Source organism: Notolepis coatsorum (genome assembly GCF_963971535.1).
Source record: "Notolepis coatsorum genome assembly, chromosome: 18".
Classification (NCBI taxonomy): domain Eukaryota; kingdom Metazoa; phylum Chordata; class Actinopteri; order Aulopiformes; family Paralepididae; genus Notolepis; species Notolepis coatsorum.
Window position 1 is genome coordinate 26,300,929 of NC_140182.1, and position 13,543 is coordinate 26,314,471.

General features: G+C 47.2%; 1 protein-coding gene across 2 annotated transcripts in view; it reads right to left on the minus strand.

The window, feature by feature from the left end:
* Nucleotides 1–13,543, minus strand: part of ckap5 (cytoskeleton associated protein 5) — a 140,344-nt gene that overhangs the window by 66,622 nt on the left and 60,179 nt on the right. For both annotated transcript variants that reach the window (XM_084335398.1, XM_084335397.1), the window contains exons 15-18: nucleotides 6,005–6,115; nucleotides 5,347–5,439; nucleotides 2,173–2,358; nucleotides 428–522 (exon numbers count right to left, since the gene is read on the minus strand). In XM_084335398.1, coding sequence (XP_084191524.1) covers nucleotides 428–522; nucleotides 2,173–2,358; nucleotides 5,347–5,439; nucleotides 6,005–6,115 — 485 coding nt within the window. The remainder of the gene's footprint in view (nucleotides 1–427; nucleotides 523–2,172; nucleotides 2,359–5,346; nucleotides 5,440–6,004; nucleotides 6,116–13,543) is intronic.

Genomic DNA, 13,543 nt, shown 5'->3' on the forward strand with positions numbered 1-13,543 from the left:
TTACCCAGTGATCAGGTATGGTGTGTGAGATGTTACCCAGTATTCAGGTATGATGACTGTGCGAGATGTTACCAGTGATCAGGTATGGTGTGTGAGATGTTACCCAGTGATCCAGGTATGGTGTGTGAGATGTTACCCAGTGATCCAGGTATGGTGTGTGAGATGTTACCCAGTGATCAGGTATGGTGTGTGAGATGTTACCCAGTGATCAGGTATGGTGTGTGAGATGTTACCAGTGATCAGGTATGGTGTGTGAGATGTTACCCAGTGATCCAGGTATGATGACTGTGTGAGATGTTACCCAGTGATCAGGTATGGTGTGTGAGATGTTACCCAGTGATCAGGTATGGTGTGTGAGATGTTACCAGTGATCAGGTATGGTGTGTGATATGTTACCAGTGATCAGGTATGGTGTGTGAGATGTTACCCGCTGAAGCCGAACTCCTTCATGGCGTTGCACAGCCAGTTCAGAGTCTCCGCCTGGTTCTTGGGGTTCTTCTGGGCGAAGGCCATGGACACCACCTGAAAACACAGCATGTACAACGGAACGCTTACTCCCCACTCACTCCCACGCTATCGAAGGAATATGAAAAGCAAGAAGTACTAACGCAATGCAAAAGGTTACACCTTAACCTCTTGAGCCTGAGCCCTATTTTCTAAAATGCATACCCAAGTAAATGGAAGATTGCTCCACTTCTACAAGGTCCCCTTGCATGTATCTAGGGACATCTATGGACCTCATGGAATGTATTCCCAGTGTCAGAAATATTGTGTCTATTACTAGGCTTGCTTAAATTGTGATGAAACAAAGGAGAATATGAATTATGATTTTTCTTTGCATCTTTGACAGTGAATAACACCATGCTAAAAATGACCAGACATGAAAAACTGCCACTGAGCTCGTTCAGTATCTTCTTGAGTTCACGTGTACAAATATCTAAGGAAATGAATAAAGGGAAGATGATTAAACAGAAGGTTTTATAGATACAGTACTGAATTTTGCCATACGGACCCATGCAATTTGAAATAGTATTATAGAATATAGAATATGAGGCATATAAATTACCTTATTATAGCCAACTCACACATCTATGGATCGGGCCAAATCTCCTCTTTCAAATGGCAGAGTTCAATTTGGATTTAGTATCACCAGGCGTGCATCAAGAATGAAGAATGAAATCTACTGTATGTACAGTTCGATTCTTAGAATGGATATGGCTCTGCCATTTTGGATCGGATTTCAACACAGATGGTTGCTAAATGTTCACAGAAGGTAGACACACTAACTGCACTCCAATCTATCCCAATAACGTTCAGTTTTGTGTATCCCGAGAAATAAAAGAAATTCATACACAAGTCATTTGCTTGCAGGAAGCTAGAATTCGCTGGGTACTGTAGTTTTTCGAAATTTCAATTTTTGTTTTACTTGAAATAAATGTTTGAATGGATGAATGAATTAAATGAAAAATTACCCAGACGTCTTCTCTTCCTAACCCCTGACCCAGGGGTGGTCAATTATGGCAAAAACGATAATCGGGATTATTTTGATTGACATTGAAATCACGATAATGTGTTTCTTTTAAACACGATGACTTTGAACTTTAAATATAATTTAACTAAAAAACAATAAATGAATGAATAAATGTATAAAGAAAAATAACATGTAATAACTAGGGATGTCCCGATCACGTGATTTTCAAAGGATGGGGATCGGGATTTTTTTTTTTTTGCATACTAATGTACAAACATATTGAAACTTTGAATATTTCTCATATGAAGCACATTTCTCAGGGTGAATGTAATAAGAGCCGCCGCGCTCGCGCCCCTCGAGGGACTATTAGGCAACAGATGGGCTTGTCTCGCTCTGCCAGTTTCTGACAAAAATGCGTCAAAATGTATTACTAATGTGAAAGATCGGATCGGGAAATACTCGAAATCACATGATCGGGATCGGATCGGGAGCAAAAAAAGGTGATCGGGACATCCCTAGTAATAACACATAAATAATAAATAAACCTTTATCAAGCAAACCTTTATCTCAACCATCATGTTTTCATGATGTGAAGAGTGGAATTGAAACTGGATTAACGGCCTAGCCCTACCCTGACCCGTACTGACCTGCTCAGCGATCCAGGGAGCAGGCTTCTCCTATGACCCCTGACCCATACTGACCTGCTCAGCGACCCAGGGTAGGGAGCAGGCCTCTCCTATGGCGGTGAGCCCCTCCTTGGCGTTGCCGCCACACTTGACGTCTCCCACTTTGTCCACCAGTGCGTCCAGAACCACAAAGGCAGAGGTCTTGGAGAACTGACCCCTCTCAGCGATCAGAGCCACGACGTGGAGCTTCATCTGCATCACCTGCACACAGAGAGACACGCTGAGAGCAGGCCCTCTTTTACACTGAGAGCAGACCCTCTTTTACACTGAGAGCAGGTCCTCTTTTACACTGAGAGCAGACACTCTTTATACACAGAGCAGGCGCTCTTCTTCAGGTGGGCCCTATTTATATTCTATTGTCCTCTTGGTTCTAGTTAATAGCCTAGCAGCAGAGTAGCTAACACTGGACTGATGTGCTCTCTCCTCTTGGTTCTAGTTAGTAGCCTAGCTGCGCAGTAGCTAACACTGAACTGATGTGGTCTCTCCTCTTGGTTCTAGTTAGTAGCCTAGCTGCAGAGTAGCTAACACTGGACTGATGTGGTCTCTCCTCTTGGTTCTAGTTAGTAGCCTAGCTGCAGAGTAGCTAACACTGGACTGATGTGGTCTCTCCTCTTGGTTCTAGTTAGTAGCCTAGCTGCAGAGTAGCTAACACTGGACTGATGTGGTCTCTCCTCTTGGTTCTTGTTAGTAGCCTAGCTGCAGAGTTTTGAATGAGTTGGGAGTCGTTCTGTGTATTTTTTCGGGAGGCCAGTAAGGAGTGCATTACAGTAGTCAAGTCTGCTTGAGATAAAAGCATGGATCGGTTTTTCAGCGTCCTTTTGATTTATAAATGGCCGTACTTTAGCCATGTTTCTAAGGGTGCTTTCACACCAGAGCTGTTTGGTCCGGACCAGAGTTTGTTTTCTCGGATAGTCCGCTTTTTTTTGGGTGGTGTGAATGCTCAGTCGAACTCTGGTGCGGACCAAACACGCAAACTCTGGTCAGCCTGAAAACGTAGGTCTCGGTTCGCTTCATCGGACCAAATATAGGAAGTGAGTCACGACTCTCACGAGCAGAGCGCTAAATTACTACCTAACCAATCAGATCTGCGATATGAGGTAGCGTCACGAGCAGAGCAATGTGTGTGGACAAGAGGCGGGTTGCTATGTTTACTGTAGGGAGGGTCTTTTAGACCAATGTTTTTTTTTTGCTTCGAAAAGAGGGACATCCTCTCAATATGCGGGACGCAAATGGTGGGACAGTACAACCAAAAGCGGGACACCTGGTCACCCTACCACAGACTGAAAATTGTGATGCCTCTGCTGATCTGGAGTCAGACAGGGCTCGCAGTCACAAACACACGCTTGCAGTCACACATTTCCACTCTCTATTGTGTCCAATAGACAAGCGCCCTTTTCGACCGCGTGACATTGTTCAGAAAGTTTGGTGCACTTGACAAATTGCAATGTGAATGCAGACAAACCAAATGAAGAATGCAACAATGTTGCAACTTCACCCCCCGAACCACACAGAGTCCACCAAAACTATATGTGAAAGCGCCCTAAGGTCGAAGAATCTTGTTGATGTGTGATTTAAAGCGTAGGTCCGAGTCAGAACACCCTTTTCACAATCCCCTGGAGAGGGAGAGCTTCTCTGTCCCTGAAATTCGAGTTGCATGTAGGATGTCACCAGGGGAGGAAACTAACTTTTTGGCTTACCAGCCAACTGGCGAGTATATGATTTTTTTTACCAGCCAAACAGATTTTTTTTTACCAGCCATAAATAAATCGCTAATTGTGATAATTACTTCTTTGTATGTCTTCGTCTAAATTGATTTTCAATCATAGTAATAATCACACCGTGTCTCTACTCTTTAAAATATGTATTACCAAATTTACCATAAAACATTAATAAGTGTCTCTACTCTTCACAATATTAGCATAAAACATATATTAATCACACCGTCTCTACTCTTCAAAATACTAGGATATCACATATTAACATGAAAGAGGGAACTATTCTGGACTGGGTTGGGCTCAACTGGGCAGTGAAAGATGCTGGGTTGGGCTGGACTGGGCTGGGCAGTGAAAGAACAAAGCATTTCACTGTAATGTAATAGCTAAATAAAACAAAACTTGAACATGACTTGTTACATTTGCACTCTGGTTGGATGCCAAACATATTCTGGTTGTACTGTACTTGTGCTGTATGATGACAATACATTGGAATCGAATCTCATGTCAACGCTAGGGGTTCAGCAGGTGTATTCTGAATGACAAGTAGGACAACATCACCGCTGTGAAGGGCATATGGGCGAATGGTGAGTTGTCAAGCCGGTGACAGGAGTCTGTAGGGCCGCACGCAGTGGTCTATCCACTTCCCCTAGATGGGCGGCATCTTCTAGAAAACGAGTGTTCATTGGAGGAGCTTAGAGCGCAACGATGATGTTCATTGGTTATGGATTATTATGAGGCGCAAATGGGAGGAATCATAAGGCGGGAGTCAGAGTTGGGCTTGTGCCAGTGAGCGAATAGGCAGATTGCAGAATGATTTTTTTGTTTTGTTTACTGGCGAGTGCTCTTCATGAATCACTCGCCAAACATAAAGAATACTCGCATTTGCAGAGTAAAATGGCCTAATTTCCTCCCCTGGATGTCACCAATAGACCTCATCACGGTCCAATATGTGGTATTAACCCTTTCACTGCCACACTAAAGAAGGTTAACCTTCTGTAGTGTGGCAGTGAAAGGGTTAACCGGCTGTTGTGTGGCAGTGAAAGGGTTAACCTTCTGTGTATTGTCGCAGTGAAAGGGTTAACCGTTTGGTAGTGCGGCAGTGTATATAGATACTGGACTGTATAGGACTGTGAAGCTATGCATCCCCCACCCTGTATCCCCCCCCCCCCCCCCCCCCCCCCACCCATGCTGCTTTGATACCCGAATTTCCCCAAGGGGATCAATAAAGGATCATCTTATCTTATCTTATAATCGTTAACATTATCAATTTGCCACGTCGATGTATTGCGTGTTAATGAGAATCACATTAAGTAGCTCTTCTCTCTGGTGGCTGTCAATCTGAGATCTACTCTACATGCAGCACGGCGTGTCTGACTGCTGCAGTGACATCACTCCACATGAGGCGTTACCATGGGGGAGTAACCGCCGGGGCCCCGGTTGCCATAGTGGCGGCTGTTGCTATGGTGACAGTTACCTGGAAGTTGGTCTCCTTCCACCCCGGTTTCTTGGCCAGCATTTTGACGAGGGCCTGGCAGGGCATGTCTGCCTTATCCATGGTCTCTACCGCCTGTGAAGAGACAATATCACATTAACAACACAAAATCATACTGTAATAGACAAGACTAACATCACAGCCTTTAAAGACACATTAAAACACATTAACAACACAAGATCATACTGTAATAGACAAGACTAGCAAACTTTTTCAAAACAAAAACCAGTGCTCCGAAACTCCATTACAAGCCTAGCCTATCCCTTCAGACAATAGTTCTACATCAACAAGCAATAGTTTAAATTATTATGTAATATTCCAGCTGGTTACCCTCTGGAACTCCTCCATGCTAACAGTATAGTTACCCTCATCCATGCTAACAGTATAGTTACCCTCCTATGCTAACAGTATAGTTACCTTCTGGAACTCCTCCATGCTAACAGTATAGTTACCCTCTGGAACTCCTCCATGCTAACAGTATAGTTACCCTCTGGAACTCCTCCATGCTAACAGTATAGTTACCCTCTGGAACTCCTCCATGCTAACAGTATAGTTACCCTCCTATGCTAACAGTAGTTACCCTCTGGAACTCCTCCATGCTAACAGTATAGTTACCCTCCTATGCTAACAGTATAGTTACCCTCTGGAACTCCTCCATGCTTGCCAGCCTCTCCTTCCAGTTAGCAGAGTCCAGCTGCTGAATACAGGAAGCAGGAAGCACTGCTGCCGCTTTCTCCTCACACACATCAGGCTGAGAGAGACAGAGACAGAGAGAGAGACAGAGCGAGAGCGAGAGAGACAGAGACAGAGAGACATATAGAGAGACAGAGCGAGAGAGACAGAGAGACAGAGCGAGATAGAGACGTCAATAGACCTGTTCGCTGTATACCTGCCCCCTACCTGCGCAAGCTGCTGCGCTAAAAAAGTATGACGGGCTCTATGGAGAAACCATGACACTCCCCTGACTAAAAGTATAATGGAGCTCTATGGAGAAACCATGACACTCCCCTGACTAAAAGTATAATGGAGCTCTATGGAGAAACCATGACACTCCCTTGACTAAAAGTATAATGGGAGCTCTATGGAGAAACCATGACACTCCCCTGACTAAAAGTATAATGGAGCTCTATGGAGAATAAGTCAAGATAGACTGCGCTCACAAAATATAACACTGGGTGCTGTAATCCCGTGGAGTATAATAGAAAAAGAAAGCAATACGCTTGGACCAGCACTCACAGATTTTGGTTATTTAATGGCAGCCTGAAACAAACATGTTTCGGAACAATTATGTTCCTTCCTCAGTGTTGATGGCTAGCTATATGGAGAAACCATGACACTCCCCTGACTAAAAGTATAATGGAGCTCTATGGAGAAACTATGACACTCCCCTGACTAAAAGTATAATGGAGCTCTATGGAGAAACCATGGCACCCCCTGACTAAGGCCATGGTTACACTGGGGAACACAGCAAAGTTTTTGTTGCTGAATGATTACGTTTGCTGTCCAAGTTAAAAAGAAACGCCGTTTTGGCGTGATATGTTTGTATATTGTATTACGTTTGATCTGTTTATGTGGAGCATACTAAGATGAGTGTGTTGTGTTAATATGTTTATAATATTGTGATCATTTGATAAGTGTGTGATTGTTTTCATTTCATAGTAGGATATTGGAGGTGAGTAGAGACACTGTAATTTTTTAATGCTGCTTGTGTTTATAGCGTATATTGTGTAACAAAGGTAGCAGACAGGGGTAGGTGGAAGGTGCAATATGGTTGTACAAATAATCAAACACACAGTCAAACAGCTTTAGCTCCCCGCTGGGCAATCGCCAGGGGCATTTATTTAAACAAAACAGAAAATTAAGAAACCAACAAAAATCATACTGGCTCCCAGTGAAGCACCTAACTGTCTTTGCTATAGTCCAGTCTTTTTTTTTTTTTTAAACGTTGACCAGTCAGCTGGTTCTTTTAGCGTTTATCGCTTTTTCTGGTCAAGCATGACCGACAGAAACAGGTTGAATGGGGTATAGATCGGGGGAAAGACACTCTGAGAAAATACGGCGAGTCCGGGAGTCGAACTTGTGTACCCCAGATCCGTGACACGCACGGTTGTCCCCGACGCCGAAATAGCGTCCGAGGTACGCGGTGAGCTACTGGAGCTCCCCTATAGTCCAGTCTTTAACTAGGCCGGGCCGCTGTCCGGCTTACCGGCTGTTTAACTCAGTTTGGTTGTCTCCCAACAGCTCTCCCACTCTCCATTCCAAGACACCCTCTGATGTTCTTGGTCTGTCCTCTTTGAGAGGCATGCTGATTGCTAATTGAAAGACAGCTGTGTGTGGGTCTGCATGTGTGCAGCTGTCAGTCTTCTTCTCTCCATTGGGGGGAGCCAACAGGCAGGAACATAGCATCCATTGATCACCATTCCCCTCAGCCCCTTACATACCCCCCCCTTCAGTCCCTGCTTGGGAGAGGCAAATAAGGTCCAGAGGGCATCTCTCTGGGACAGGGCGTCTGCGTTCCCGTGTTTGGCTCCCGACCTGTGGATCACAGAGAAATCAAACTCTTGCAAGGAAAGAAACTATCTACCGACTCGAGCATTAGTCTCCTTCTTTTTGGACATCCAGACTAGGGGTGCATTTTCAGTTACGAGAGAGAAATGTCGGCCCACCAGATAATATCTGAGACGCTCCAGTGCCCACTTGATAGCCAGTCCTTCCTTCTCTACCGTGGCATATCCTTGCTCCCTTTGGTTCAGCTTCCTACTGATGTAGAGTACTGGATGTTCCTCACCTCGTATCTCTTGAGAGAGTACGGCTCCTACTCCCACCTCTGACGCATCTGTTTGCACGATCATCTCCTGCGTGAAATCCGGGGTGACCAGCACGGGCCGTGCACAAAGTGCCTCTCTGAGACCCTGGAACGCCTTCTCTGCCTCTTCCGTCCATTCCACCATGAGGGGCTTGGTGGCTTTGGTTAGGTCTGTGAGGAGAGCAGCTATCGAGAAGTAGTTAGGGATGAAACGAGAGTAATAGGAGGTAAGTCGCAGGAAGGTCTTTACCCGTCTCTTAGTTGCTGGCCGGGGCCACTCCTCAATAGACTGAACCTTACGCTCCTGTGGTTTCACATTTCCTCGTCCGATGGTGAAACCCAGGTATTCAGCCTCCTCCAAACCAGGCTTGTACTTCTTTGGATTGGCTGTTAAACCTGCTTTGCGGAGAGCCTCCAATACCGCGGCAAGCCTGTCCAAGTGGCTCTCCCAGTCCTCACAGTGGATTACCACCATCATCCAGATATGCAGCTGCATACTCACGGTGAGGTCTCAACACTTTGTCCATTAGCCTTTGGAAGGTGGCTGGGGCTCCATGCAGGCCAAAGGGCAACACTGTGTATTGGTACAGCCCTGTGGGGGTAGCAAACACAGTCTTCTCCTTGGAGTCAGCTGCTAGAGGCACCTGCCAATACCCCTTGGTTAGATCCAGGGTGCTGATGTACCGGGCCTCCCCCAGGCAGTCAATCAGCTCGTCAACCCTAGGCATGGGATAGGCATCAAATTTAGATATTTCATTAAGCTTCCGAAAATCATTACAGAACCTTTTTGTGTTGTCTAGCTTAGGGACCAGGACGATCGGGCTAGCCCATTCACTATAGGACTCCTCTATGACGCCCAGTGTCAGCATCTTCTTGACCTCTTCTTCAATGATGACCCTTGTGGCTTCTGGGGTTCTGTAAGGCCGCATTTTCACCTTCCGACCCGGCTCGGTCTGGATGTGGTGTTCCACCAGGGTGGTCTGGCCTGGTACACTGGAGAACACACCTGAGGCTCTCTGCACCAATTCCTTCATCTGCTGCAGCTGCATCTTTGAGAGCCCTGGCCCATACATCACCTCGACACCTTCATCCCTTGGTGAGGAGTAAGGGAAGACACAAGGAGAAACACAAGATACCAGCACATCTCTGGCATACCACATCTTAAGCAGGTTGACATGATAGATTTGAATAGGCTTTCGGCGTCCTGGCTGGCGCACTTTGTAGTTAACCAGGCCTACCCTTTCGGCCACCTCTATGGTCCGTGCCAGGAGGCCAGAAACTTGTGGTCAGTGGTGGGTACCAGTACCAACACTTTGTCCCCAGGTTGGAACTCACGTGGCTGTGCACCCCTATTATAGACTAGTCTTTGGGCTTCCTGGGCTTGTGACATATGTTCCCTTACCATTGGCCACAGTACCTTCATGCGGTCCCGCATCACCTCCACATGTTCCACCAGGCTGCGATGTGGGCTGGGCTGCTCCTCCCAGGCCTCTCTAGCCACATCAAGCAGGCCCCTTGGTTGCCTTCCATACAGGAGTTCAAATGGTGAGAATCCTGTAGATGCCTGTGGTACTTCTCTAATGGAAAACATGAGGTAAGGCAGCAACTGATCCCAGTCCCTGCCATCCTTATCAACCACTTTCCGGAGCATGGACTTCAGGATCTTGTTAAATCTTTCGACCAAACCATGCGTTTGTGGGTGGTATACTGAAGTTCTTATTTGTTTTACCTTGAGGAGCCGACACATGTCCTTCATGATCCTAGACATAAAGGGGGTCCCTTGGTCCGTAAGTATCTCTCCGGGTATCCCAACTCTGCTGAACATCTGGAGCAGCTCCCGTGCAATGCCCTTCGTTGTCATGTTCCGGAGGGGAATGGCCTCAGGATACCTGGTGGCATAGTCAAGGACAACAAGGATATATTGGTGTCCCCTTGCAGATTTCACTAGCGGTCCCACTAGGTCCATGGCAATCGTATCAAAGGGCACCTCAATAATCGGCAATGGTATCAGTGGATTTTTTAAGTGGGGTTTTGGTGCCATCTTTTGACATTCTGGGCATGTGCGACAGTAGTCTGTTACCGCTCTTACCACTCCTGGCCAATAGAACCGTCCCGATACGGTCTCTGGTCTTCTCGACCCCCAGATGGGCCCTGAGGACATGGCTGTGGGCCAGGTGTAAAACTGTGGACACATACTGTTTGGGCACCACTAGCAAACATCTTTTTTGACTGTCCACCATCTCTGAGCATAGTAGAGAAGTTGATTTTTTATCAGAAAATGGGGATATGAGAGTTTACTCACCCCGGGAGCCAGTTTCCCTTCTATCTCTTGCACATTGCTCCGAGCATGCAGCAGATTGGGATCCCCCAACTGGGCCGTACCAAACTGTCCTCTCAACCGGGGTAAGGGCTGGGCTCCCTGCTCTGCTTCCCCCAAGCTCACTTCATCTGGAAAGGAAGCAAATGGGTTCTCCAACTCCTCTTCTGAGCTGGGCCCTGTGGAGCTCTGGTCATCGTTCTCCGGAGCAACATACACCAGCTTGGAGGCCTCTCCTCCTGGGGAATACACCTTTGGGGAAGTTAGTACACGTTTGCGTCCTTTTTTCCCCTCCTTTTTCTCAGTTTTTTTTAGTCGTTATGCCAATTCCCAATCCCCTTCCTGTTCGCTGCGCACCTACCCCCCACAGTCGGTCTGGGAGAGTGGAGGCTATCACGTGCTTCCTCCGACACACATGTAGCCAATCAACCGCTTCTTTTCACCTGGCAGCGCGGACTCTCACTGAGAGGGTGTAACGTGTGGAAGGATCACACTACCGCCCTTGGATCCTATCCTCGCTGAGCAGGCGCCCCGACCGAACTGTAGGAGTCGCTGTTTACAACGACCAGGACCCACCCATCAGCTTTCCCACCCCTAACACTGCCAATTGTGTTAGTATGAACGACCAGCCAAGCCGATAGCAATGTGGAGAGCTGGGCTCGAACCCAGCGTCTCCTGCATTGGTGGCGAGCGCCTTGCCCACTACACCACCTAGCCGCCCCACGTTTGCGTCCTTTTGAGGTTACATTACATCGAGTATATTGAGTTCTCTCGCTCACCTTTTTCCTCCGGTATAGTTTCTCATCGAGGGGGCAGTCTCGGCCAACCAGCACCAGGACGGGGAGACGGGGAACCACTCCCACCTTCAGTTCACAGGTACCCTGAGGTGTGGTGAGCTGAACCTTACCCACAGGATATTCCCTGGTATCCCCATGAACACAGGACACGGGTATCGACTCACCAGGTTCCAGCTGGTCAAGGAGATAGGGTTGGACCAGTGAGACTGAACTACCTGAATCCACCAGTGCTCCTGCATCCTTTCCATTTATTTTTACCGGCACCATGTGGGGAGGGGAGCATTTGGTGGCCCAACAGGAGTCCAGTAGGTGGCAAGGCCTCCCTGAGCCTCCACCGGCCGAGGCTGCAGTAGGCATGGATTCATCCCTTGTGGGGCAGTCCCAGGCGAGGTGTCCCACCTCTCCACACTCAAAGCACCTCCTCCTATCCCCAAGCACTGGGAACCGTCTGCGTCTCAGCACCTGGTCTTCTCGCTCTGGTTCTTTTTCCCACACTCTGGCCTTCTCTGGGACTTTCCTGTTTTTCCCAGCCTCTGGTCGCTCAGTCCTTCCTGACTTTAGCAGTTCAATTGTGACCTGGTGGCTTTCAACAAGATTGACCAGATCATCAATCCCGGTCGGGTTACCATGGCTCACCATTTTCTTGGCATCATAGGGTAATGTACGGATACATTTGTCCATAACCACTCTCTCCAACACACTCACCCCCTGTGGGTCATTAGTCAGCCAGGATTTGCCCAAACAAGCTAAGTCATACAGCTGGGCTCTGGCAGACATCTCTGGAGTGTATTTCCACTCATGAAATTTTTGAGCTCGAGCATGCAGGCTGTAACCATACCTAGCCAAAGTCTCTTTTTTTAGATAATAATAATAATAATAATAATGGATTGGATTTTATATAGCGCTCTTCTCTGACTCAGAGCGCTTCACAGAGTCCATTATTCGTTCATACGCAGTCATACCGGTGGTGGTAAGCTACAATTGCAGCCAGAGCTGCCCTGAGGCAGACTCACGGAAGCGTGGCGAATAATCAACGCCTACGGCCCCTCCGACCACCACCAACATTCATTCACATGCATACACATTCATACGAGGCAAGTAGGTTAAGTCTCTTGCCCAAGGACACAACGGCAATGGGATGGACATGGGCTTGAGCGGGATTCGAACCACCAACCCTTCGATCATTGGACGCCCCCCTCTACCCCTGAGCCACGCCGCCCCACAATTAGATTGTAGATGGGTATATACCTTAGCTTGTTCAGGGGAGAGGTCAAGATAGGCATGCTGCGCAGGCCTGTGAGAAAAGGTCCAATGAGATCTGTCCAGGTGTCCTCAGCCCACTTCCCCCTGGTGGCTGTTCGTTCAAATGCCAGAAAATAGGCTTCCACATCATCATTTTCCGTCATCTTGGGGATAAATTTGCTCGGGTTGGGTTGACCCCCAGCTCCACTGTGATGGGTAGGGCCTGGCGCCATACCTTTCTTCATCTCTGCATATATGAGAGCATTCTGCTGCCTTTGTTCTGCCAGGAGCTACCGGTGCATAGTCTTCTGCTCCTCATTGTCCTTTAACAGCTGCATCACCAGGTTCTCCATGCTGCTCCTAACAGTGTTTGATTATTGTACAAACAAATTGCAATGCCCACTCTCCCACTCTCCATTCCAAGACACCCTCTGATGTTCTTGGTCTGTCCTCTTTGAGAGGCATGCTGATTGCTAATTGAATGACAGCTGTGTGTGGGTCTGCATGTGTGCAGCTGTCAGTCTTCTTCTCTCCATTGGGGGGAGCCAACAGGCAGGAACATAGCATCCATTGATCACCATTCCCCTCAGCCCCTTAGTTGATTTGACTTGATTGACTGGTGGAGCTAAATTCATCCAGAAATATTGAATGTATTAGATTGAAATGCATTGTTAACAATGAAGGAGCCACTATGTAACATGGAAGTGACAGAGATTCAGGAATCAAAGGAGCCAGCTGGATGGAAATTCAGGAGACGAAGATGTTTTGAGCTAGTTCAGGACGACATTAGGTGTGAACAAGAAAAATCAATAGGTAATCATTCAATTGGATTATGACTTTTGAAATGATAACTGTTTGGTAAGGGAATAACTTGGAGGCATGATTGGTTCTGGTAGGCCAAGGTGGCTTCAAGTTGAGAAAGTGCTACCAGCCTTTCTCTGAGTGTAGGTAGGCGGAGCAGAATTGAGTGTAGACTGAATTAGCTGAGGTGAGAGCTGAGGGACAGAAGAGCCACTA